The 26037-nt window shown below is 36.2% G+C and overlaps 2 protein-coding genes across 7 annotated transcripts in view; one reads left to right on the forward strand and one right to left on the reverse strand.

Moving 5' to 3' along the window:
- Positions 1-6369: 6369 nt before the first annotated feature.
- RSRC2 (arginine and serine rich coiled-coil 2) lies at positions 6370-24354 on the reverse strand. 6 transcript variants are annotated; one of them, XM_074298562.1, is made up of 10 exons: positions 24016-24354; positions 18747-18903; positions 17725-17768; positions 15008-15198; positions 14054-14227; positions 13176-13298; positions 9801-9880; positions 8254-8486; positions 7819-7908; positions 6370-7022 (listed from the first exon to the last, which is right to left on the reverse strand). In XM_074298562.1, the coding sequence occupies exons 1-10, from the start codon at positions 24019-24021 to the stop codon at positions 6843-6845; spliced, it is 1278 nt and encodes a 425-aa protein (XP_074154663.1). In that variant the 5' UTR covers positions 24022-24354; the 3' UTR covers positions 6370-6842. The 6 variants fall into 6 exon arrangements, with proteins under 6 accessions (XP_074154663.1, XP_074154641.1, XP_074154619.1 ...); XM_074298540.1 differs by having other exon boundaries at positions 8254-8483; positions 15008-15220; positions 24016-24146; XM_074298518.1 differs by having other exon boundaries at positions 15008-15220; positions 24016-24146.
- Positions 24341-26037, forward strand: part of KNTC1 (kinetochore associated 1) — an 88150-nt gene continuing 86453 nt past the window's right edge. Inside the window, exon 1 of the mRNA XM_074298486.1 lies at positions 24341-24570. The gene's annotated coding sequence lies outside the window, so the exon portion shown is untranslated. The remainder of the gene's footprint in view (positions 24571-26037) is intronic.

Consider the following 26037-nt stretch of genomic DNA (forward strand, 5'->3'; position numbering starts at 1 on the left):
GCCGAATGCGAGAGCAGAGACGGTTCAGACCCCAAGCATGCCGGGACTTGTAGTTTAACACAGTGCAGGAGTGAGGGGTGGGGTAGGAAAAATCTGAGCGCCCATTGTTCGCATTGCATGCCGGGCTTGGTTCTGGTGGCCCGGAAAGCCGGCGACTTGGTAATGTGCGCAGGCGCACGTAGAGAAGGCTGAACCTGAAAGATCTTCGTGGAACGTGATGCAAGAGGAGAAAGTTCCGAACGCCCGTGGAACATAAGCACAGAACAGCTGGAGGGATCGAGAAGGGGCGGGCTTTGGGGGGAGGGCGTGGTTAAAAGATTAAGTGGGGCTTCTTAAATCGAACTCTGTAAAATTGTTTAAATTTAAAGTATTTTAATAGCTGTTTTCAATATAATTGATTACCATTATGATCCTTTGCCTTTTATTTTGTGCGTCCAGATACACGATTCTGAAAAAGGGTCCATAGACTTCTGTAGACCGCCCCAGGGGTCCGGGATACTGGACAGATACATGAAATACATGTTAAGAAAATTTATTTGTTCAATGTTCATTCCCATTGTCTTTTGTTTGAGCTGGATATGGCTGCTTCTTTATTTTAAAATTTAAAAATCTTATTCCGTTTTGGTTTTTTTATATCACTATTCTTTACCAATATACTTCCTTTTCCCTACTATACTTAAAATGAAGAAAAAAAGAGTAGTAAAACCAAGCAATAGTTAACCCTGTCAAATTGATGGGGTGAGTGTTCCCGGCAGCAACCAGTGTTTGAACGGACCCCAGTGAGAACAAACTGATTCTGTAGAATTCTCTTCTCTTGTACGGCAGAGCTGTCCTGTACTGACTGATGCCTACTGCTAACCTTATACAGTCTGAAGGCTGAGCTCTAGACAACTCCCCAGGCTATCTTGTATAAAGGGGACCATCAGTCGATTCATTACTATATTCTGCTTACTGAAATTGCTCCCTCATAAGTATATTATCTAGTCTGTTACCTTGATATTATCAGGTTTCACTAATATTTTACTTTGTTTTCTTTTCTGTGATGTTATTACCATTCTGAGACTAAGATCTTTTCCAAAGGAAGCCATCTCTAATGTTAAAATGAAAGCTAACAGGAAAATGAGCTTCAAACACAAACATTTGCACTATAGGCAACATTTTTGGAATCTGTATTTTGTAGATTTCTTTCAGGCAGTCTTGAGGAGAGAAAAAGCATGATGCAGAAAAATGCAATTAGCAAAAAAGTTAGCACAGCTTAACCCCTTGTTAATTTCTAGTTCAATAGGAATTTTGCCCACCTGGTAGTATTACAATAAAATTTGCTCCTTGACCTGGCAGTGGTTAAGTCTATGAATTCATTCCAGAGGACTTATTAGCTTTGTGAATTGTTGGATCTCATCAAAATAGGGAGGAAGCCATTTTAGGAGTATCTGGAAGCAATATAATGATCTCTACCACTATTCAAGTCCTCCAAAGAATTTTAGAAAACACACCAAACAATTCTGATGGGGAAATCCCAGGGGAAAAAAAAAAAAAAAAGCATTTTCCCATTGAAAAACAGTACTAACTCTCTGGGAATAAAGTTTTTGTAGAATCCAACACTTCAAGGAAGAAGCATTCCAGCTTCCTTTCAAAGGGACAGACACCAGCTTGGTTGTCCAGAGCTCTGAATCATGTATCTACAAAAGGCTGAGATGTCCTACAACCACAACTTCTTAACACAGACCCTGGGTAGTAAACAACAGAACTTCCAGAACAAGGGAAGAGTGCGGTTCTGTCACTTGATTTAGTAGTGCTACCCAGTTAGTTGATAATAGCAGGATCCAGCCTCCATCTACTGTTTCTTAGACCTAAACCCAGTAAAGAACTCTTATAGTTCTATTCAGAGTGATCTTTACCCTGGATCATACCAACTTAAAAGCAAAGGAAGCTTGTAGGTCCCCTGCCTGAGCTATTTTTGAGATCCTGAAACAATGTAACACTTTGTAAAACAAAGAAAGGAGCAAAAGGATTCGTCCAGACTTTCCCTGTAAAGATGCCCAAAGCTGGATTGATCCTAACATCAACTCTGAAGTCAAAAAGTAGTCTGGAAAAATGAGCAAACAAAAAATCCCACTATTAAAAGCTGTTATGGTGACAGTGATGCTCAAGTCACAAACTCAGGAGGGAATGACTAAAATATCTATAGACCCTCAAATAAAAATATAATATAGGCAACAAATCCAACTAAAATGCCTAGATGAATTAGAGGCTTTTTTTTTAAGATGAAAGTTTTTGTCAATGCAATGAGTTACAAGAGGAAAAAATGGAAACAAAATAACTATATAAGGAGAAATTGGGGGAAAAAATCAGTAGTTTAGCATAAGAGATATAAAACCTTAATCAACAAATTCCCTGAAAATTAGATGGAACTATATGGAAGCCAATGATTACATGAGAAAACAAAGTAAAAAAAGTGGGGAAAAAAGAAAAAGAAAATATAAGGTATCTCACAACACAAAAGAACTGACTTGGAAAACAGACTGAAGAAAAAAAAAACAATAATCATCAGATTACCTGAATGCTATGCCAGAAATGACACTAAACATCACATTTCAAGAATTCTTAAATATGCCCTTATCTCTTAGAACCAGGGAACAAAATGAAAATACAATCAATCCACTGAACACTTTCTGAAAGAAATACCCAGTTGAAAACTTTCAGAAACATTATAGCTAAAATTCAGGTTTTCCAAGTCAAAGAAAAGGCATAAACAGCTAGAAAGAAGAATTCAAGTACAAAAGAGAGAATCAGAATCACATATGATATAGAATACCTATCTCTCAAAAGGAATATTCCAGAAGGTAAAGCATATAGATTCACAAACAAGAATAATTTACCTAGCAAAAGTGAATATAATCCTGTAGGAGGGAAATTCCAAATATTGCTGATGAAAAGACCTGAGCTACATAGAAACTCTGAGATTCAGACATAAGAGTTAACTCTTATATCTTAGAGAAACTTAAGGTTATCATGGATGATGATACAGAACTGGAGGATAAACTGCCTTCTAATATGGAGATTCATATACTCCTAATTATCAATCTTATCAATATCAGAGATCATAGAGGGAATATCTAATTAGAAAGCTTGGAATTGGTTCTATTGTATCTCATCTTCATAAGAAAGAAAATGGAGAGGGGTAAAGAAATACACAGGTAGGGAAAGAAGGAAAAGAAAGGTTATGAAAAATTATCTCACATAACTAGGGCACACAAGTTGATATCTATATATACAAACAAGGAAGAGGAAAGCAGCTGACACTTGATTCTTATTCTCATCTGAACTGGCTAAGGGATAAGAATATACAGAGTGGGGTACAAAAATATATCTCACCAGGGGAATAGGATGAAAATGAAAGAAAGCAGAATTAGTCAGTAGATTAGTCCTAATGGAAACAAAATAAGGAGGTACAAAAATATAATTCTAGATGTTTATCAATTGGGGAATGGCTGGACAAATTATGGTATATAAATGTGATGGAATGTGCTGTAAGAAATGAGAATCATTTCAGAGAATCATGGAAAGGCATATGAACTGATGCAAAGTGAACAAAACTAAGGGAACATTTAAACAGTGACAATAAAGACAGAAAACTTAGAATTAGGAAATCTGACAACACAGTGACAAACTGATTCCAAAGGATCTGTGACATGCTACCCACTTCCTCATAGGTGGACTCAGCATGTAGAAAAAAATTGTGGTTCAATGCCTGAGTTTTAATTGAGACCATCACCACCATGATGTATCAATAATAATTTTGAAATGGGTGTTTCACAGCATATTCTTTGAAAAAATTTATCTGAATCTTTTACTTTCCTTCCTCCCTCCCTTCTGCTGAACCAATGAAAAAAATACAAAAAATATAATTTTTAATTCATAGCTGCATAGAGTGCTTTGCCATTTCCTTCTCCCTTTGTGCTATCATCGAATAAATTGTTTTCCTAGTTCTATTCTTAGCTCTGAATCATTTCATAAAGATCTTCCAAGTTTCCTGATTATCTAGTTCATCTTTTCTTTTGGAACTATGGCACAATGCTCCATTACATTGTATATATGCATCACAATTTGTTTAGCCAATCCCTCTTAGGATACCTTTGTAGTTTCCAATTTCAGGTCAGTGAAAAAAGAGCCACTATACTTTTGTATATACATGGTATATCCTTTTCCTTTTTGACTTCCTATACTGCGGTGTTCCACGATTTTCAAATGCTCCCTATGATCTCCAAAATCAAACATGAAATCCTATGACATTTAAATTCTTGGTCTTCACTTTCATTGGATATACTCCATTATTGGAGATGCACATCTGTGCCTTCAACTTTTGCCACTTATATCCTACCTTTCTGTGGAAGTGTTTCCCTGGCTTAATCCACTGGTAGGGACTTCCCTCTGAAATTTTCTGCCATTAACATTGCCCATATTTCACAGTTGTCTAGAATGCATGCTTCTTCAAAGGAATCATTTATTTTTTTGTCCTACAGCTTGGCAGAATGCGCTACATTAGTGAATACTTATTGACTGATGGTCAATATATTGGTGCTTAAAAAAGATGGGGTTTATCAACTGGAAAATATCTGAGTTAAACGCTAATTTTGCAACCCATAGAATTTATTTTTGGGCCGTTTACCAGACTACCTTTAAGATACTGGTATAAAAGCCTCAGTAGATCAATCAAGTTGCCTGATTGAGGCTTTTTTCATTTGATTTTTCCCATTCCTATTCTACAGATGTAGACTAGAAAAATCATCCATGAAAACTAATTTTTTTCCCCCAACTACCACAGAATTCTACTTTAACCCAGAAAGTACAAGATAAGTCAAACAAAATGAAGAGACATTTTTGATAAATGAGCCACACATATAAAAGTACAACTTCCACTGGCTTCTATTTTCCCATACATAGCTCTGTGATCTAGAAATAGAACCCTAACCTGTAAAATAGAAATCGGGAAATTATCATCTTTGTTCTCCCCCAGTGTAATGCTGCCTGTCTTCTGAAGTGAGATAAAACGGCACTTCTTTTCTAATCAAAAGATGAAGTTAAATCTTATCTCTACCACTTACTAAAGGCAGGCAAATACATTTTTTGAGCCTTAAACCATAGCACATGCCCACTTTTAGCAAACTTTTTTTTTTTGTGGGGGGAAATAGGGAGTTGGAGTTAAGTGACTTGGCCAGTGTCTCAGCCAGATTAATTTAGGTCCTCCAGGCTGGTATGCTAATTCACAGCCCCATCTAGCAACTCCACCCCTAATTTTTAAAGCAAACAAAACAGCTTTCTAATCACAGAAAGCACTTCAATATATGTGCACCCAACACTATTCCTTTCCAATTCTGGTTTTAGACTTATCTGAAAAAGTCATTATCTTCAGTATGTTATCAAATAGTTGTCAAAGTAGCTAGGACTATAGTTTTGAAATAATGGAAATTTAATTATTATCAGGTCTGTCACATCACCAGGGATTCCACTAACACTTTACCAGAAAAACACTATTTTCTTTTTGCTGCATTATTTTATTACCATTCTGTGGCTAATATCTTTTCCAAAGGAAGCCATATCTAATGTTATCATGAAAGCCAAGAGGAAAATGGATTTTAAACACATACACAAATTTGCATTATAGGCAACATTTTTGGAATTTGTTGTAAAGGTGCACCTAATAATTGATTTCATTCAGGCAGTATAATGAGGAGAGAAAAAGCATAAAGGAACTGGATTTAATAAGTAAAAAACCAAAACAAAACCCCCCACAAAAGCCATGGCCATGTTACTTGGATCCCTTTTACAGTGATGTTCTGCCAATTTAACAAACAAAATACAAAATCACAAACTTCAGAGTTCTGCCCGATTCCATTTAGTGACAAAGTGGTTTTCAAAATCTGTATGTCTTTAATAATGCAATTATAAATTTGTAAAGTTGGATACCTCAGAGAGATGAAAAGATCCAAACTCAGGCTGATCAAGCAAAGTGCATACATAACACTGTTCTGTTATAAGGCACTTTATTGTAATAAAAGTGCTTACACCCATAATGCATTAATCTATTACCTGAATAACATACAGTATTTAACAAATGCTGTACACCCTGCCCCCCCCAAGCAGCAAAGAACAGTAGTGTTTCAGTGAAAGTTTTCAATTCAGCTTGTTGTCCCCTCTTCCCCCCAAAATGTTTTACATTTTTCCTCACTATGGTATTCCCTACAGCATATTTCTAACTGTTCTACTAAAGGGAATTCCTAATTGGTTTTTATAAACTATATCAAAATGCTGTAGCAACCATAAAAGAACCAATTCAAAGGATTTCAGGGAACTTAAAAGGAACACCAGTTTTGAGAAAAACATCTTTTATTATCATCACCATCCAGCTTTCTGTGCTGGACTAATGTGCCCAATGGCCAGATCTTCTAAATAACATCTACACAACATTTCTTTCATGTTTCAAGAGATGAAAATAACTGTACAAGGTTAAGTACAAAAGTACACAAGACAGTGGACACGAAATATCCATGTATGAGATTTTACCCCACCTGCAGCTTTACATTTGTTTGAAAAGTAGAACTTGTTAACTAAAAAATATTGTCCTTCTATAGTTCTGTCAAGTTTAATGGAAGTGGGTTTAACCTGATTACAACACTAACACCAGTATCACTGATCTGATATTTACAAAAAAAATTGTATTTTTCAATAAATTAAAGTCAATGCAACACCCATGCAAGCTAGAATGCTAGCTGTTTGGTGAACAAGGACCTGACATCAGAACAAGAATTTCACAAAGTCCCAAACTTTAAAATCATGTTTTTTCAAACTGCATCCATTCCCCGCATCGAAGATGTGAAGCCCAATCCCATTCCTCTTTGTGTGTGGGTTTGTGATCTTGCCATCTCATACTGAGCATCCAGATTTCTAAATACTTCTTCCTGTTGCTTCAGGGTTTTATAACTTTCTTCATCAACTGAACTACAACCAGCTTCATCCTCACTCTGGAAATCAAAGACATATAAACAGATTTACTCAGACTCAAGCTTTCAAAACAATTAAAATGACCTACTTTAGAAACATGCTACTCTCTACTTTGAATATAGCCATTTGCACAATTAATTCTTATACTGCTTTTTCTAAAAATGCAAAGTATGTGGCAATACATTACAACTATTAGTGACATGTTTTCCTTGGATCTTTTTTATTTTATTTTATTTTTTATTCATTTTTCCAAATTATCCCCTCCCTCCACTCCCTCCCCCCATGACAGGTAATCCCATACATTTTACATGTGTTACAATATAACCTAGATACAATCCATTCCTTGGATCTTTTATGGTTCAACTATTGTTAATGGCCTATAAGTTCACATTTTATTTCAAATGAAAATATTAAATATTTTAGAGGAATAGGAATGTTTTCTGGCAATGAGAATATACATATTTTTCTATTACATATAACTGGAGAATGCCAATTGTTACTTTAAATACATTTTCACCCAAATTAGAGATGTTAACATTTTGAAGTTAATAGTCATGACTACTATCATGAAAAATGTTTTAATTGGCACAGGTAATATAAGCATAAACTCAATTATAATCAAAGAATATACTAACTGGTGTAGATTTCAAAATACATTAGGATTTTGGAAGTCATTAATAGATTTATGGTGAGTATTTCAAAAGGATTTCTAGATAAGCATCCCAAAGGATAGGAAAACTACTACCCTGAATATAAAAGTGATAAGAAATTTAACATTGCATATGCAAATACCCACCCACACACCCACCTCCTTACCTTAATACCCATTAATTTCCTGAATTTGACATTTTGGTCTTTGTTCCCAAAATTCAATTTTTCCCAAATCTCAGCAGATTGTGACTTATCCTGTAAGAAACATTAAAACACATACATTTTCAATGTTTTTAAGTCTGTGATATAGCTTAAAATATGGAAAACCTCTCTATTACTGTGTGAAATCCGTTCTAAGGTTCTATTCTTGGAATGTGATGTGGAAGTGAACTTCCATAATCCAGAATCAGTAGCCACTACTTTATGAAGTGGCTAATAACTGTTGCTTGGCAAATAGATAAGGTGGGTTGAACCCAACATAACTTTTTCAAGATAAAACCACCATTGCCACTCTACCTTTGCCTCCCCAACCAATTCTGTAGTGTTTGGAACAGCAAATGCCAGAAGAGATACATTGATCCATTAAGTACAGAAGCTTACCCCTTCTTTTTTGCCTTGCCAAAGCATTTTCCTTTTCTTTTCTTGTTCAGCAAATTTCATAGGATTCACAGCTGCTGGATTATAATAGCTAGGTACTGCTATTCCCGTCTCTGCCAATGCTTTGGCCTGTAGTGCAGCCATTTGAGCTGCCATAGCTATCTGAGGAGTTACTTGTGTTCCAGAGGCTAGAAGGGCAGCAACATTGAGGACAGACCCACCAGTAGCTGCAGCTGCTGAAGAATAAATATAAATTAACATTAAGATACAGGTTGTCTAAAGGCTTAAAATCTGAAGAGTAACATAGCTCTTATATATATTTTTAAAATTGTGAATTCATTCATAATGATTTAAACTTTATATATAATTTTTAAAAAAAATTTAAATAGATATAGAGGCAAATTGTTTTGAGGGCCCCAGTGCAGCCATATCATCTCCCATCTACTAATAGTCTCCAACTAGGAGCACTGTCTTCAGTAACTCATCCTTCAGCAAGATTGTAATAACTCTGAAACTCACACCTACTTGGCACACTCCCCCCAATCTTGATTGGAGAATAGACTTCAAACATAAAGATCAAAACTCCAGTAGTAAACACTAAGGCTATGGTAATTGGCCATTAAAGGAGGAATTTTCAAATATATAAGATAATGTCGGCTTGAGTTTCAACCAGGAGAATTATGATATCCAAAGGAGAAAAGTGTGGCAGTTGGAGATAGTACTAAATAGATAGATAGGTATGTGGAAGGTAAAAGCACAATGTGACAGAAGTTAAACGGAAAGAACACTTCTAGTTTAGTGGAAAATTAGGGAAAGCTTCTTGGAAGAAATGGCAATTGAGGAAGGCCTTTAAAGATGAATTTATTAGGGAGCATGACATTATAGACATATGCATCAATAGAGGTAGGATTAAAGCAAATTTAATCAGAAAGAGTACATGAAATGAAATGTAGTATTATATAATATAGGTTGGAGAAGAATAAGAAGCTACTGAAGAGTCTTTGAATGGTGAGTGAATAATATGGCAGTGGAAGCCTCACTCTAGGAATGAAGTGAGATGTAGTTAGGAGACTGCAATAATTCTGGTGAAGAGTTACTTTTTAAGTTTTCCCTTGATGTGGGGAAGGTGTGTAAATTATAAACAGTACATACTTAAGCAACTTAAGATATAACTATGAAAGAAATTCTAAGTCATGATAATGCAAGTACAAAAAGTTTTAGAATCATAGATTTAGAGCTGGGAAAATATTGTAGACTCTAAATAATCAATCCTAACTAATTTTCACTGGAGTAACCTGAAACCAGACAATGGGAGTGACTTTATTAATGACCACAGATACACAGCCAAAATTCAGATATTTTAAATAGAAATGAAGCATTCCACCCACTGTATCTAATCTAAGTTCTCTTTGAGTACCAACTTTTCATAAAAATTTTTCATCACATTGTGCTCCAATTATACATTTCCCCATTATACCTAAGAAACCTGAATAGGCATAACAAATTACTTGTAAAAAGTTTGGTTTAATCAAGTTAGGAAAAGTTTTTACCTGCTACTATTTCTTGCTGTTTCTGTTTTTCAACCATTTCTTTTTCTCTCTGTTCTTGCAATTTCTTTGCTCTTTCCAACCTAATGATTCATAACAGAAAAAATTCAAAGTATGTAAGATAAAAGAACCCCTAAATAAGATTCAAAAATATACATTAATATATTTAAATTTTAGAACAAAAAAATAAGGGATTTTAATATGCCCATTTTAAAACTTTTAAAAATTTCTTTCAGTAGATATAACAATATTTATCAATTATCTTTCCTATCTAAAGGCAAACTCTGTGATGATAGTCTGTCCTAATGTCCATGTAAGAGATAAAAGTTTTGTTTTTTTTTAAACTTGGAATGTATATGATGGCTGTAAACTAAAACACATTCTAGCAGTGTTTTAGTAAGAAATTAATCATATAAATAAAACACTCACTTGTCCACATTCAGAAACAACTAAAGGAGTGGTAAGTAGAAAACAATGTTGATTTCAGAATTTTCTGAACGTTTTTCAGAGGAAGCAGAGACAGTTGAGGAACAAGTAAAAATATAACTCCTGACTACTATGTGTTTAAATATACTCTTTTAAAGCATTTATTTATAGCCTTGCAAACTGTTACAATGAAATAATGAATGTTACAATTCCCAAATTCATCTTAATGCAAGCGGCTCTGTTACTCTTGTGCAGATTTTTCAAAAAAGTGAAAGTTTCAGTCATTTCATTTGATTGCTTTTAATTTATAATAAATTTGTGGTATGAAAACCATTGCACCCAGGAATTGAGGAAACCTAGGTTTGAGCCCTCTGCCACTAATTTATTGTGAGATCAGTCATTTCAACTTTCTGAGTCTAAATTTCCTATAAAAGTGGAGGACCAGACGATATTCTAAGACCCTTTAGTCAAAAAGATATAATTCATCGTTCACAACCCAAAACTGGACTGAAAATTAAGTTCATTAATAGCCTAGGGAAAAAATTCAGAAGGCAAAGCATCTGAAAATTTCGGACATGTGTTTTAAAATTATTACGCTATTCTTGATTTGATTACTTGTTAGAAAAAGAATATACTTAAGTCCCAGATTAGATGTTTTCATGTATCAATGGAATGAATTTTCTAAACCTGTGAAATCACAGTTCTGGGACAAAAATTAAAACAAAAACTCATTACAACTCCTCCCCACCCTACATAAATTTAAGTATTATTATATAGCACATAAAAAATAAACAAGTATGATTCTTTCTTGATAATGTATTTTCCTAGAGAAGCCACAATCACTGTTGAAAATTCAAATTCCAAAAGGATTTCTACAAATAAAGTTTCATAAAGAGGAAGGAAAAAAAAAAAGAAAGGATTTTTGGGGGTGTGGGGTAGGGAGTAGAAGGGACGGGCGCAGGGTTGAATTTCTGGAATACAGTTTTGCAATGAAAGAATTCTATGATGGCCACCAAAGTTGAATAAGAAAATTACAGATTATTGCATTGGCAGAAGGAAGTATTTGATTCCTGGCACTTCACTTTCAGCATTTGAAATATTATTATTTTTTAAAGTAACAATTGAAGAGATCAGTGCTATAAATCAATAGGCCCACCTACCTGTAATATGCTAAGGAAGTAGGCTGGCAAAAATTTACTGTCTGATTCAGTTGAATAGGCAACTTATATTTGCTCTGTAATAGTTGTTGAAGTTTACATAAAATCAATAAATTTTTACCTTTCTGAGCAAATACAAGATAATATCCATCACTTTTATGAGTTCTAAGGATTAGGCAGTGAAAATGTTTTATTTTAGCAGATGTATGTGAAGCTATTTGCAAAGCTGTTTTAATATATTTTATTAAAGATATATTCTTCAATTTTCAAGATTTCCTATACTGTTGCTAATTCCTCAGCAATTAAGTTATTCTTTCAAATTTCAAGAACCCATGAACAGTTTAATTGTTCCTATGATGAAGAATTGGTAGTTAAATCACATAAATGGGCAATGTAATGTGAACTACCAGTGTCAGCCTCAAATTCCCCTAAAATCAGAAAATGAAAAAGGTTTTGTGGAGGAGCAAACTGGCGGGTTTTGAAAAAATTCCACACCTGTTTTTATGTAACATTAACTATAAATTTAAACACAGAAAAGCTAAGAAAATTCTCACATTTTGAGAGCATCACCTTTTGCCATCTGACTCACATTCATTTATGGATTTGAAAACAAATACTTATTCTGTTGCTTTTAATTTCAATAAGAAAAAAAATCAAACCTATATAAAGGATGAGTAACTGCTTAATAAACGATACTACTTGCATTAAAATGGCCATTGCAAGTTTTGAAATCAACACCATTCACTAAGGTGAATGGAATGAGGAAGGGGTGAGCTCACACCTTTGCTGCTGCTGCTGCTGTTCAGCTGGAGACAGTTTCTGCCAGGCTGGGTTCACAGGGCAGCAGTACATCAGGTTACATTGTGATAACTGTATTTTTGCAATGGGAAAAAAATAGAAACTTAATTTTAAAAAGAAAAAAACAACAAAAGCTAGTGTAGAATTCGCAGAATATGGGAAAAATAGCAAATATGAAGTGCTGTGATTTTTCTCCTGCCGTTGCAAATGATTAAGTCTTTTGGGAAGACTTAACCTTGTAGATATGAATGAGATAGCTCCATCTCCCTTGTGTGTTGTCCAAGGAACCACACATAAGATAAGAAAATCTAAGAAAATGTGCATTTTCCCCTGTCTTTAACAGGGTTGTATTTAAGGTTTTATAAGGGCAAATAACAAATGGCTTCTATTTACTGACATAGCATACAACTATATCATAATCAATTATTCCCTCCTTCAAAATAGTTAACATTACACTTCACGTAATTCTAACTAAAGGGCAAATACTGATCTACTTATTTTATGTTCTTAAGAAGCAGAAATGTAGTGTCTTTTACAACCAAGAGTAAATTTCCTTGTTTCATAAGCGAAAGTTTCAAGAATTTAAGGCCCATTCCAACACTCAATCCCAAGTCCTGGGACTTCTTGATATTTCCGGAAAAACAAACCCCAAAATACCAGGACAGAAACCTCCCCAAATCAACAGAAAACCTAGGAAATTAAGAGTCAAAAAGGGGAGGGGAGGAGCTGTTTCTTGCAACCACCCCAATCTTCATAACTTCACAAATAAGTGAAATTATGATATGAGGTAAAAGTTAATGAAACTATATATTTCTGCATTGCGAAAGGTCACAATATTTAAAGTATGATTACAAATGGAATCTTTTGTATTTTAACTTCTGATCCCCAAGATTCAGTGAACAGAATCAACGCCTTTTTTTTTTTTTTTTTTAAACAGGTCAAGCTCGTCAAAGCTAAGTTAAGAAAAAAGATAAATGATGAAAGAGGATAAACATACCTTCTAGCTAATGCTTCTTGTGCATCCATTGCTGTGTTTCGCCCTCTAAAAGGAGGTGGACTGGGAGTTCGACTTAAACTTCGGCTAAATCTTCGTGGTTTTTCAATTCTCTTCTTTCTTTCCCTGTAATAAATTTTAGGAGTCTTACTAGGTACTAATTTATCAACATATTTTTAAAAGCCCAGAAAAACAAACACTTTACATGTAAACTGTTTTAAAATAGAAACTGTCATTCAGCAACTGTCTGATTCATATAATTTTCTAACAATATAAAATATAAATGGGACTTCATTCTTGATTCTCCTCTTATAAAAATTAGGTGTAACCAATAAAATTTTCTCATCTAAAAACTGAGGTTCACACTCAAACCTGTCAATCAAACAGTAGCATTAGGCAAAAAAGGAAAACTGGCTATTATAAATAAAATGAAGATTCCAGGGTCAGCGTTGGAAGAAATCAATCTCCTAACTTAACAAATGAAGATTCTGGAGTACTGAAGTTACTTGCCCAAGGCCAAACAGAAATCTATAACCTGCTCGCTAGGAGTGTTTTATTTCTTATATATGCAATAAAGAATTCTACTCATGAAAATCATAAGTTCAACTCAAATTCACACAAAAACCCAACAAACTCTTTGAGACATGCATATTTTACACATCTTCATAATGATTTCTAATCTTGAATCCGAAAAGGACTTCAGAAATTATCTAAATTCAATCCACTCATAACTAAAAAAAAATTCTATCCCCCCCCCCCCAATCTTATTTCTAGATAATGAAACTTAACATTTACTTTCTATCTTACTCTAGGTAAGTCACTTAAAAATACCCACAAAATAAACTCCACAACAATCAATATGACATATAATAAATACATACCGGCTTCTACTTCTGGTTCTACTTCTACTCCTGGTTCTATGCCTATGTCTTGACCTTGACCTTGATCGAGACCTAACCCGACGCTTTCTTTCCCTGCTCCTGGACCTTGACTTCTTCCGTTCCCGACTCCTGGACCTTGACTTCTTCCTTTCTCTGCTTCTGCTGCGATGACGCCTGAAACACCAAATATAAAGAATGTATTTTTACTCACTTATGCTTAAATTGCAAGTAGTTTAAAAGTTATGCACTATTCTTTTAGTGAGAACAATTCAAATTTATTGTTCAATCAAAGCCACTTATAAATCTTTAGGATCCCATTTAGTCTATGCATTTTATTACCTCAAATGAAAAAATTCTACAAAATTTTAAATATGTGTAATATTAGAGTTGAGGTTTCAAAAACCATAAATGCATAAAACAAGCCTTTGTGCATTTTCTAAATGTGTAATGCTAAAATTATTGTACTTTTAAGAAAAACCAAGTGATAAACCTAGCTTCTAAATTCCCTTAAATCACATAGAAAATCTTTTGAGTAAAATTTCAAATGCCTTCTCTGTATTTTAGCTTAAAAAATAATTCTACAAATGTGGTTGATTAGGTCTACTGAAATTACATTTTTTAAGTAATCTCACACAAAGTTGGCACTTGCTAAAAATTTTTGCTTTTAATAATTACATTGCACCAAGGAGTCTCTCTTCTCTAATATAGACTCTAGTTTTGTGGACTATTCCTGAATCCTTAGGGCCATAAATTGCCAATTTTCTGCAATAATTATTAACTATGCTTTCATTTCCAATATATATATTTTTAAACCTGGTAGAGATCTGGGAAAGGAGAAGAAATAATTTGGGACTCACATGATTAAATGATAAATGAGTATTTAAAAATGCATAACTCTTTGGAAAAAGCTATTTGACCACTGCTGTATAAAGCATTAATATAACCACTGCTTACCTTTCACGAGATCTAGATCTTGAATGACTTCTGCCTCTTGATGACTTCCTTTCTTTGCGTTTGTGTCTGTCCTCACCATTTTCAGATGAATTTAGTCTCTCTCTTCCCTTATCAGAAGAATGTTCTTTGTCATTATGGTCCTCAGATTTATGTTTCTTGGAGGACTTGTCTTTGGATTCATGTCTTCTTGCCTGTTTTAAGAAGAAGTTGGTTCTTTCAGGAAAATAGTGCAACAAAAAGAGTTAGTATGGGTATCAGAAGATAAAAATATGTTGTGATGCAACATTAGTAACCTTAGGAGTGTGGCTCAGTCAATAATTATCTATGTTCACATCACCCAATGTTGCAAGTGAATACTACTACTTTTGTTTTTCTTTTTTATAATTATTCCCCACCTACCCCCAACCCTCCAAATGTAGAGTAATCTCCCATAAAATTATTTTTCAATAGTAGGGTGAAAACATTTTCAATTATCACTGCTAGGCCTAATAAATGTACATATTCAAATATATACAACCAATTATTTAGATACACACCAGATTCACACATTACTTATAAATGCGTATATCTTTAACTGTTGGAAATATAGTACCACAGAATTGTGATGTTAGAAATGAACAATAGTTAATTAGAGACACTCAGAAGATTAGGAAATGCATTAGGAAATGCAGTTTCAAGTGGATGACTCTTTTCAATAAGACTTAGCTTCCTAAGCATTTTTTTTTTTTTTGCATCCTCCAATTATTTTAAGCAGACACAAAGTCTTTCTTTTTATAGCTACAGTGTCAAAGTATTCTATAAGGTCAGTTCTGACTGTCTCCAATGTTTTCATTGGAGTCTAAACTGTGAAGCAGTCATTTTTCTTCTTGACATATGCAGACAAGTTTGGGACTTTTATTTTGGTACAGGTACCTATGGTAAAAAATGTCAAGCACTTTTACTTAATTCAAGATAGGAATAATATATCTGATCCCCAATGCCATCACATTATTTCCCCCAGTTCAAAAATATTAAAAAAATAAATAAAACCAAACCACCCTATATACCATTGATGTTTTCACAGATTCAGCTAAAACTCAATTTATTGGCACCCACACTACTTAAAAAAAATAAAAAAATGCTATGTATTATTCTCTCTTGGCCCTGAAACAGGCATCTAGGTTTGTCTTTCTGATCCAGCTGTTATTCAAATTCAAGATCCTGGACTTAAAAAAAAAAAAAATTTGAGTTGGAATACATTTTAAAAATAGTCTAATTCAGCCCTGTTAATTTAGCAGATGAGGGGAAACTAGCCCAAGACACTGTGACTTGTCCAAGTTCACTCAGTTTCAGTAGGGCTGGGGTTAGAACCCAGAGCTCCTCCTAATTCCCAGTTCATTGTGCTTCCCATGATAATATAATGTCACCCCATGCAGTAAAATACATGCAATAATGTATTTCTTTGCACTTGGCATTTTTTTCCTAAAATACTTTGATTACCACCACTATTTATCTAAACATGCATGTTGTAATTTATGAAAATGATCATATAACAGTTGTTAAGAAAGTTAGAAATCTGTGACATGTGGATTTTACTTTTAATTGCCAATTCCCCTCTAAAATAACATTTAAGATAATTTTCTTAGACTCTGCAGTATGATGGCAAATTAGATTTCAAAAAGTGGGTCAATTTTCAAACTTTATTTCAGTATTCCATACATAACTTTATTACTAATTTAAAAAAAAAAAACCCATCAAAACCCTTAACTGATTTAAGATATATTTAAGGGAAATAGGAGTTTGAATGACTAATAGTTACCTTATCATGAAGTAGGCTTATAATTTTGCTATCTGAGTCTGCAGCGTCTTCAGTTCAGTCTCTTCGCGCATTAGCACGCTGAGTATGATTTATTATAGAAATGTTATCATGTGAGCTAAACAAAATAGTCATTTTCACAAAAACTCTCCTAAATTAAAATTTTTACAGAGCTTCCATTAGGGGAGGAGGTGAAGTCCCTGACCCACATTTAGCTTTAGGAGTCCCTCACCCAGCCCCCAAAGGACTCCTCCTCCCTTTCTGGCTGCTATTTCTGCTGTTCCTTGTTGGCTCTCTCCATGTCTTCTCTGGTGGATGAGCCAGTTATCTCCTTTGCAACACAGCTGCTGCCTCTTCTCACTCCCCTTGCCTTTTTCCTCAAGCTTTGCTGTCACTGCCACATTTCCAGCTGCCCCTCACTTACTCTTGTGACCCTGTAGCAGTTTTTTTCCAAGTTCAATGCTACCATTAGAAAAACTGAACTAAGTGAGAAAAGAGGACTCTTGTTATCTTTCCAAAAAAATAAAATGAAATGAATGTATCCCTAGGCAGATGATTGTTACTTTAAAAGTCCTGAGCAGTGTTAAGTCATCAGAAGACTCGGGACCTCAGGTTAATGGAAGCTCTGTGCGATAGCCCTAAAGAACCAATTATATTTCTTCATATGAAATTTTCATTGTGAAAAATTCAACAAATTAAAATTAAGTTTCTGAATGTACTTTTCCCATAAACAACTATCTTCTTGTTAAAATGATGAATCCAAATCATGCTTCTCTATGATATTCCATAACCCAATTAACCTTCCAAATTTGTAAAGTTTTGGGTACTTACCATATCATGGTCATATATTTCACACATACATTTCTACCAGAAACTTTAAAAGTATTTTAAAATTACCTATACTCTACAAAGTGTTAATTACCTCTTTGCTTCTGCTCCGGCTTCTGTGTTTTCTTCCTTCATTATCTGTAGGGGAGGGGAAAAAAAAAAAAAAAAAAAAATCACCACTAGTATAAGCCAAATGTTCAGGAAGACATACAAATTCTATAAAGATCCTGTTTATAAATGATTTCCTTAAAAATGAGATTTGAATTTGTTTACACATTCATTATACCTACACAGATCAAATCCCAAGCTTGAACACCCTTAAGTACAAAGAACCAGCTTGCCTTCTCCCTATTGTAAAGGCAGTTCTTGTTAAGAATAGGTGCTCAGCTTTCCAGTTCATAGATTTTAGACTGCAAATCAGAAGAGGTCAGTCAAGCCATTTAGTAATATAATACTACATTTCAGCACCTCTTAAGAACGACCATAAACTAAAATTCTTAATAACTTCAAGTCATTAAAGAAAAGATTAAGCACACAGAGTATTTGTAATCTTTTGGGAAAAAAAATTTCTAAAAAAAACCTAACATTTTAACAAGAAGTTTTAGTATTTAGAGGGGATAAACTTCAGTTGTTAAATTTATCTGGGTAGACCTCATTTTTCATGCTTTTTTCCATGATGTACTACTCATACACACCTAAGAGTTAACCTTCCACAAGCTTATGGACTTAAATATCAAAGTACTTCTGATTTCATTTATAAATGGATTATTTCCCTCTTTTCCCTATGTAGATCTTAATTATTTTACAATATGGAAAGTAATAAATATCGTATGGCACTTTCAAGGAGGCAGAAAATTTTGGGAGGAGCAAATAGCAACACTATCCAAACTATGTAGCTCCTGTCTAGAAATAAGACAAAGTATATCAAACTTTGATATCAGGGTAGTTACATTATACACCCAGGAGCCAGAAAATGTGAAATATACTTTTATTTTAAACTTTTGTACAAGGTGATATCTGTATAAATATATCAATCAATTATAACCTGGACAACTCCTACGTAGTCTATACAGAATATAGTAATTACCATTAAGTAGCTTTTCATAATATTCATACCTGATTTCCGTTTTCTTTCTCTTGACCTTGATCGTGATCTTGAATAATGATGTTTTGATGCTCTAGGAGAAATGGAGGCATCTGACTGCTCCTTTTTCTTATCTCTATCTGGAGATGACTTTTCTGTGGCTATTCCATCTCGTTCTGTGTCACTAGCCTGAATGTTCAGGGAACAAGGATTAATGTAAAGCTTTTCATGTCATTTAAAATAAATACAACCATTCTGGCTTTTTAAAAATAGTTATCTTCCACTAAAAATTCTTCAAGGGAAGTGGATTTATGTTTATGGGGGATGGGGTAGATTGAATATAGCTACAATGAGCATTGAATTAAATTTATTTTTACAACAGGATTGAATGTTAATAAAAAGCAATCAGTGATCTACTTAACTTCTGATTTTATTCACAAAATCTAGACCATTGTAGTTATTTATATGTATAGTCATGAATGCCAGCAGACAGTGAACCATTTGAATGGTGAGTCAGGAAGATCTGGTTCAAATCCCTGTTTTTGATTAATCCTAAGAATTGATTATATTTATATTGGAGAACAACCTACCCTCTGTTTTTCCTATTAGAAGCTCCCTGAAACTAAGGTCTACCTTTGCTTTCATAATACCCAATATGGTATCTGGCAAATAATTAGCACTCTGTAAATGTTCTTCATTCATCATTCTAGAGAGAATAAGGAGCCACAAAATCTAATAGGCCAGGAAAATAGTGGATATAAAATTTATTTAGATTTTAAACTAAGTGGTTGAGGCAATGTTTTTGAACCATTGAGAATATCCATTTAATCTGATCTGCTATATTAATAAGTCATAAAGTCAGCCTCTATTTAATGATTAGCTCATGTTGCACCTATGAAAAAGCTGGATTTATAACTGATTAAATATATGGAATCAGAGAGTCATTAATAATTCAACTTAAAACAGAATCCAATACTTTCTTTGGTTCCTTGTGTGATCATCAAGTATACCATTCTATAGCTTTGAAATATTCACTTAACTGACTTGTGGAAAGTATATTTCATGCCTAGAATTGTATTAAAACTATGTCAGGTACATAAGGAATGAAACAAATTAAGATTAATTTTTAGCACTGATGAAACAACTGTCTACAAATGATTAAAAAACACAAAAACCTGTTGTTATAATATCAAATAAATGAAATTTTATAAATACTTTGTCATGCAAACAGTATTTGGCAGTACTGTAAAAAGCCTCAGTTCAAAATTAAGAATGATCTAAATAACTAGTTTGGTTTAAAAACAAAAAAACAAAAAAACAAAAAAAACGCTAGTTATTTCAAAGTAAAACTAGTATAGAATAAATTCATTTCTACTTTTAAAATGGGCTCTTCTCTCCCGGTGTTTTCAGTAATGTTGGAAAGGAAGGCTCTGAATTATATCTCAATTAAGGAGAGATTAAAAATGGCAAGGAATGATCACAATGTGGTTTTATGTACCTACATATTCGTAGGTATACATACTTTCTTTGAGATCTGGCAGGTAACAAGTGGGACCAAGTAGACAAGTAGTAAGGGGGAAAAAGGAATTGGAAAGCCAAGGTAGGCTAGATTATATAGGATAGAAATATTAAAAGCACACAATGCCCAGAGTAGATTAAAATGGTATAGGTAAAATAAAAAACAGAATAGACAATATTATCATGTGATTTTCTAAGTCAATATGCAACTTCCATAGCTCCTTATGAATGGTTTAGTGGCCTCCATTTATATTTGAATTTGAACTACTGATGTAGGGTTTGAAAAATCAAGAACCTGGCTGAGCAAGAGGTTCTATTCAAAATTCTTTAGAAACCTAAGGATGATTTTAGCTGTCTAATTTGGATGTATCTGGAACAAGATAATTTATTTTTGGGTCACCTCCTGTTGCTTCTTATTAAATTTCAATCTTTATAGTTTATTATTTTACAATACCTATTATTATCAAGCTGTGTTTTGTCTCCGAGTTAAACTATAAAGTCATTGAGGAAAGGGAAGTGTTGAGAATCCTAGGAAATAGTTGTAAGATAAAAGGAGGGGGGGAAATCCCCTATTGAAGGGGTCTACAACCAATTTGAGGCGATGGGGATTAGTGGGAGAGAAGTAGTTTAGTAGAAGGTAAAGAATATGAAATCTGGAAAAATAGGCTGGAACAAAAGCTTTAATACCAAGCTGAGGAATTTGAATTTCATCTTAAGAGATCAATAGGATAGGAAGTCATTTCCCCCATCTTCGTAAATATCTTAAGAGTGTAATATCCTGCAAGACAGAGAAGTCAATCATTTAATAAATGTTTGAACTGAATCATCTTGATGGGTGCTGATGTACTCTTACATAAATAGGATGCGTCTCCCTTGTTCAAGCCTCTATTACCTATTCTGAATGGCAGCTGGTAAAAATGGAAAAAGCACTGAATGAATGCAGAGTCTGAAGCCCTGGATTCAAAACTGAAGAACTACCTTAGATCTCTTAGATTTCTTCCTAGCTGTGTGACCCTGGGCAAGTCACTTAACCCCAGCCTCCAAAAAAAAAAAAAAAAAAAAAGTAGTTTAAGATCTTAGAGATCTTGGGCAAATCATTTAACCTATTTTGTGTCTCAGTTTCCTCATACATAAATTGAAGTGGTTGGTCTTTTATGGGTCTCTGATCAATCTTCATTGATGGACTGATGGGAGAAGCATCTTTGGGATTAAGATTGATTACCAGTTGTGTATGCCCTGCCTTGCCCCCACAGCACCCCAAAGCCTTGAAGGGGTATTGGTATTCATTTATCCTACAGTGAAAAGAATGTAAGACATCAATCAATACTTAAAATAAAATAAAAAATGTGAACTTTTTACTTCTGAGATAGAAAATAATCACATATATACCAAGTTAACAGAAACTTGTTAAAATGGCAAGTAAAATTTTCTTAGCTTCAAATCTCTGTGAAATAGCTACTAATTTAAAAGGTCAACTATCTTGTATTTGGGGAAAATTTCATATATATATATATATAGCTTACAATTAAAACACATTGTTGATGCTTGATGTCATTTTAGCAATATAGCCATAGTCAGATTCATCTCATTATTAGAAATCTGCATTGATAGCAGCTTTCTTATAAGATATACACCAAAAAGTTTACATGTAGTAAGAGAACTAAGATCTCTAAGACTAACATACTTCTTTCTAAAGTTAGATCTCAAAGTTAGATCACTGATAAAGAATCTAGCCTTACATACTCATATAACATGTTTATTAACCAAAAAAACTAAGTCCTGAGTAATAATTGCCATTTTAAAAAAGTATACCAATTTCCTGGTCACATAAAATCAGTTTAATCAATATTTAGAACTCTTAATTTCCTTTAAAAACCAACATAATAATATAACCAGAAAAGCTAGGGGGATGAAGGTGGTGGGGAGGTAGAATGGGAGAAGAACTTGATGGAAAAACACAGCCTGACTCCAGTGGGAGGGAATCAAGGCAATAAATCTTAATGGCATATATGCTTTAACCTGAAGAACATTTAAATATATACTACAAGTCAGGCACAGTGCTAATTTACACTAGATTACTAGGGGAAGTCTTCAAAAAGCCAGAACGTGCTAATTTATCCAAAAACATTTTAAAAGGAGAAATTTCCCCCTATATCTGTCAACAGAAAGGAACATTAAAAAGCTCACACATTTTTATTGTTGTCTGACAAATTATATAATCAAGCAATAATGCCATCCATCAATTTGTAGTGTCCTATGAAAAGTTTCAAGGAACTAGAGTACAGTAGTTAAAATAAGGACAAATTATATAATATAATATTGGAAAGACAAGTCTGTCAGCCTTAAGAGATTAAAATATAGCCATATGGGGAAGAGGGTGAGAGAGGGGCACAAGGGGCACAATATCTCACCTACCTTCCAGAATTCAGATCTCAGAAAAGGCAACAGCAAGTTTAAAAGCCCAGGATTCAGATGACCAGAACTGGAATCTGGGATAAGCTGCTTACTACCTACATGGTCTTTAAACAAGTCCCCGTAACCATCTTAGATCTCATTTTCTTCATATGTAAAAAAAAAAAAAAAAAAAAAAAAAAAAAAAAAAGGAGCTGGACTGTTCAGCTTTTAAAATCCCTTCTAGGAGTAAATCTTCAATCTTATGAAAAGGGGGCCGACTAGGTTGCCTCTAACATCCCTAACAGATGTAAAATCCATGATCCTGTGAAAATGAGGAGCCTGAATGACCTTTAAAGTTCCTTCCAGCTGCAAATATACGTGTATATTACACATATACAATACATATTACATACAAACATATGAAAATAAACAGGATTCGATGGTCTCAAATTGTTAAGATGTAAATCTAAACTCCTATGACTAGACTGTACGACCTCTAAACTACGATCTTATGAAAAGGGCTTGCAATAGGTGATCTTTTTAAATGCCCTTAAAAGTGTGAATTCAACATTTTATGAAAAAGAAGGAAAAAAGCTCCTTTAAGGCACAAATCTATAATCCCAGGAGAATGATGGAATTGGAGTGGATGACCTTTTACTTAAAAAAAATAAATAAATAAAAAGGCTTTTTCAGCTGTATGTAAATATTAGGGAAAGGAGGGAGGGGCCTCGGAGGGTCTGGTCCAGATCAGCCCGACGGGCCCCATCAGGGCCACCCGAGACTCGGGACATCCCCTCACCCCAGTTCCTCCATCCAAGTTTGCCTGGCTCGGCCCCAGCACATACGCACGCAGCAAAGGCCGGTCCCGATGGGTACCCCGGAGCGCTTTCCTGCGCAGGCAGAGGGCGGGAGGGGAAGGTGGGGGTCCGACTAGGCCCCGCTTCCTTCTTTCTTCTCCCATTTCCTATGTAAACACCGCCCCCTTGCCCCCAAGAAAAAAAAGGCAGAGTAGGTTCCGTGTCCCCGTTTCCTGTCTTCCTCCTCCTCACCCCCGGCCGAACCATCTCCTCCTCCCCACCCCCACGCCGAAGACTTAGGGGCAGAAGGCCAGAGCCCTCCGAGCCGCAGGAAGGCCGCCGGGGTGTCGCTAGGAAAGTTCTGGAAGCAGGCACTCCCAGCGGCCCCCCCTTCCTGCTCAGCCGGCACCGCCTCGCCTCCCCCACCCTCCGCCGGGCAGCCATGATGGCGGGGCCTGGAGGAGGCCACAGCGCCATTTTGTTCACACACTTACGCGCACTCCCTCCCTGGCGGGCAAACCTCTCTCCTCGCGGAGGCACCTTTCCCTTCCCTTCCCCCGGCTCGGCTCCGGCTCGAGGAGTCACCACTTACCGCCATGTTCCACAGAGTCCCGGCCGCTGGGGCCGCGCCTCCACCCGCCGCTCTCACCAGTACCCGCCGCCGCCGCCAAGGCTTCGCCGCTGACTGACTAAGCCGCTCGCGCCAGAGACCCGGATGGCACAAAGGGGCTGGGGCCTGGGACGCCGCAAAGCATCCTGGGGGTGGGACGAATGAGGGGGTGGGGACAAGAGTTACTACGGCAACGCAGCTCGCGGCGGCGATTGGTAGTTCTTTCGAAGGAGCTCGTAGATCAGACGAAAGAAGAGGGGCGGGGCGCGAACGAACCGGGGAGGCGGCCTTCTGGGGAGTTGTCTTGGAGAGAGACAAGGACTAGGCGGGCCCGCCTTCGCGTTTGAAGAAGCATTGGCCTGCTCGGGCCGCCGTAGCAAAGGGCTGGATCCGGACTTCTCCCGCCAATTCAAAGTTGGTGGGGGGGGGCGCGGTAGAGATTCATGGCGGTTGAGGAGAGAGGACGCGGCTTCTGAGACCCTCCCACTTATCCACGCGGTCTGTAGCGAGCTGGGCGAGCAGTTTCTACTGGAGAAGGTTGGGATTGTAAACTCCCTGAGGGCAAGACTGCCTTGATTTCTTTAGGTGTTCTCTGAGCCTAGCACTGTGTCAGGTATCCAGTAGGCACTTAATAAATGTGGATTGGTTGATTGGGAGATAGGAGGCTTGTCTGGGGAAAAAGAAGTGGAGTTGTCAGAACCGGGGAGGGGTGGATACCGAGGTAGATTTCCGCTCATTAAATAAAAACTTAGATATGATTTTTGTTGTTGTCCACTCGTGTCTGACTACTGTGGTGAGGTTCTCGTGGCAGAGGCACGGGAGAGGGTCGTCATTCCCTTATTGAGCGCTTTTACAAAAGGGGAAACTGAGGCAGACGGGGGCGTGGCTTGCCGAGGGTCACGATGCTGACCCCAGAGCTGGCACTGCGCCCTGTTGGTAGGAGCTCCCCGACCTGAGCATCCTCCTAGGCAAGCCTTGTGGATGTGGTGGTGTGTGTGACATTGAGAGCATTCTTATTAAAATACTCTTATTTGGGGGACAGCTAAGGCTGGGTTCTAGGGTCAGGAGGGCCTGGTTTCAAATCCATCCTCAAACCCTTCCTGGCTGTGTGACCCCTGTCTGCCTCAGTTTCCCCAGCTTGAAAAATGGACAAAATCACTCCTGTGATTTTTGCCAAGAAAACCTCAGTGTGAGCCATGAAGAGTCAGACATGCACAAATGACTGAACAGCAGTTCTTATGTTTGGTGTCGTTTGGTCTGAGAAACCGATTACTTTTTTGAGATTATTATTATTATTTTAAGATTCTGTGATCTTTGGTCATTGGATTACAGTGCCCCCAGTTCCTCATCCCTAAATCCCTTCAAACTCACATGTGTCTCCTAAACTGCATCAGCTGCCCATTGCAGGCCCTGGGCTGGAAAGGAAAGTCTGGGACCAATCCCTGGATTTTAGAGGGAGGAAAAAAGTAAGCCATCTAACTTCAGCAGCATATCCCAAATAACTGGTGCATCCAGGTCACAACATGACCGTTCTTGTTCCGGAGCGTCTGTGGGGGCAGCTGGAATAGAGCACCTGGCCTGGATTCAGGGAGACCTGAGTTCAATCCTCCTACCAGGTTGTGTGCCCTTAGGCAAGTCACTTAACCCTGAGAAGGAAAAGGCAAAGCATTTCCAGTGTCTTGGCCCAGAAAACCCCACCTGAGGTCATGAAGAGTCGGTTAGGACTGAAATGACCAAGCGATGATACTCAATACATTGGGCCTTGATTATAATTGGGACTCAGTGAACTTAGGTTTAAATCCTAACTCTGTAACTTGCTAGGAATGTGACTCTGGGCAAGCGACTTCGCCCCTCCGTTTCCTTCTGCCATAAAACGAGGGGATTTGTTCCCGTGGCATTTCCGAAGCCTCTTCCAACTCTTGAGTCTCTTGACCAAAGTTTGTTAGCTTGGTGTTTACAAATAATCAGTTTCCCTCAGTGTTACTCTTCAGGGTAGGTAATCCG

This window comes from Sminthopsis crassicaudata, chromosome 1 (genome assembly GCF_048593235.1).
Source record: "Sminthopsis crassicaudata isolate SCR6 chromosome 1, ASM4859323v1, whole genome shotgun sequence".
NCBI lineage: Eukaryota > Metazoa > Chordata > Mammalia > Dasyuromorphia > Dasyuridae > Sminthopsis > Sminthopsis crassicaudata.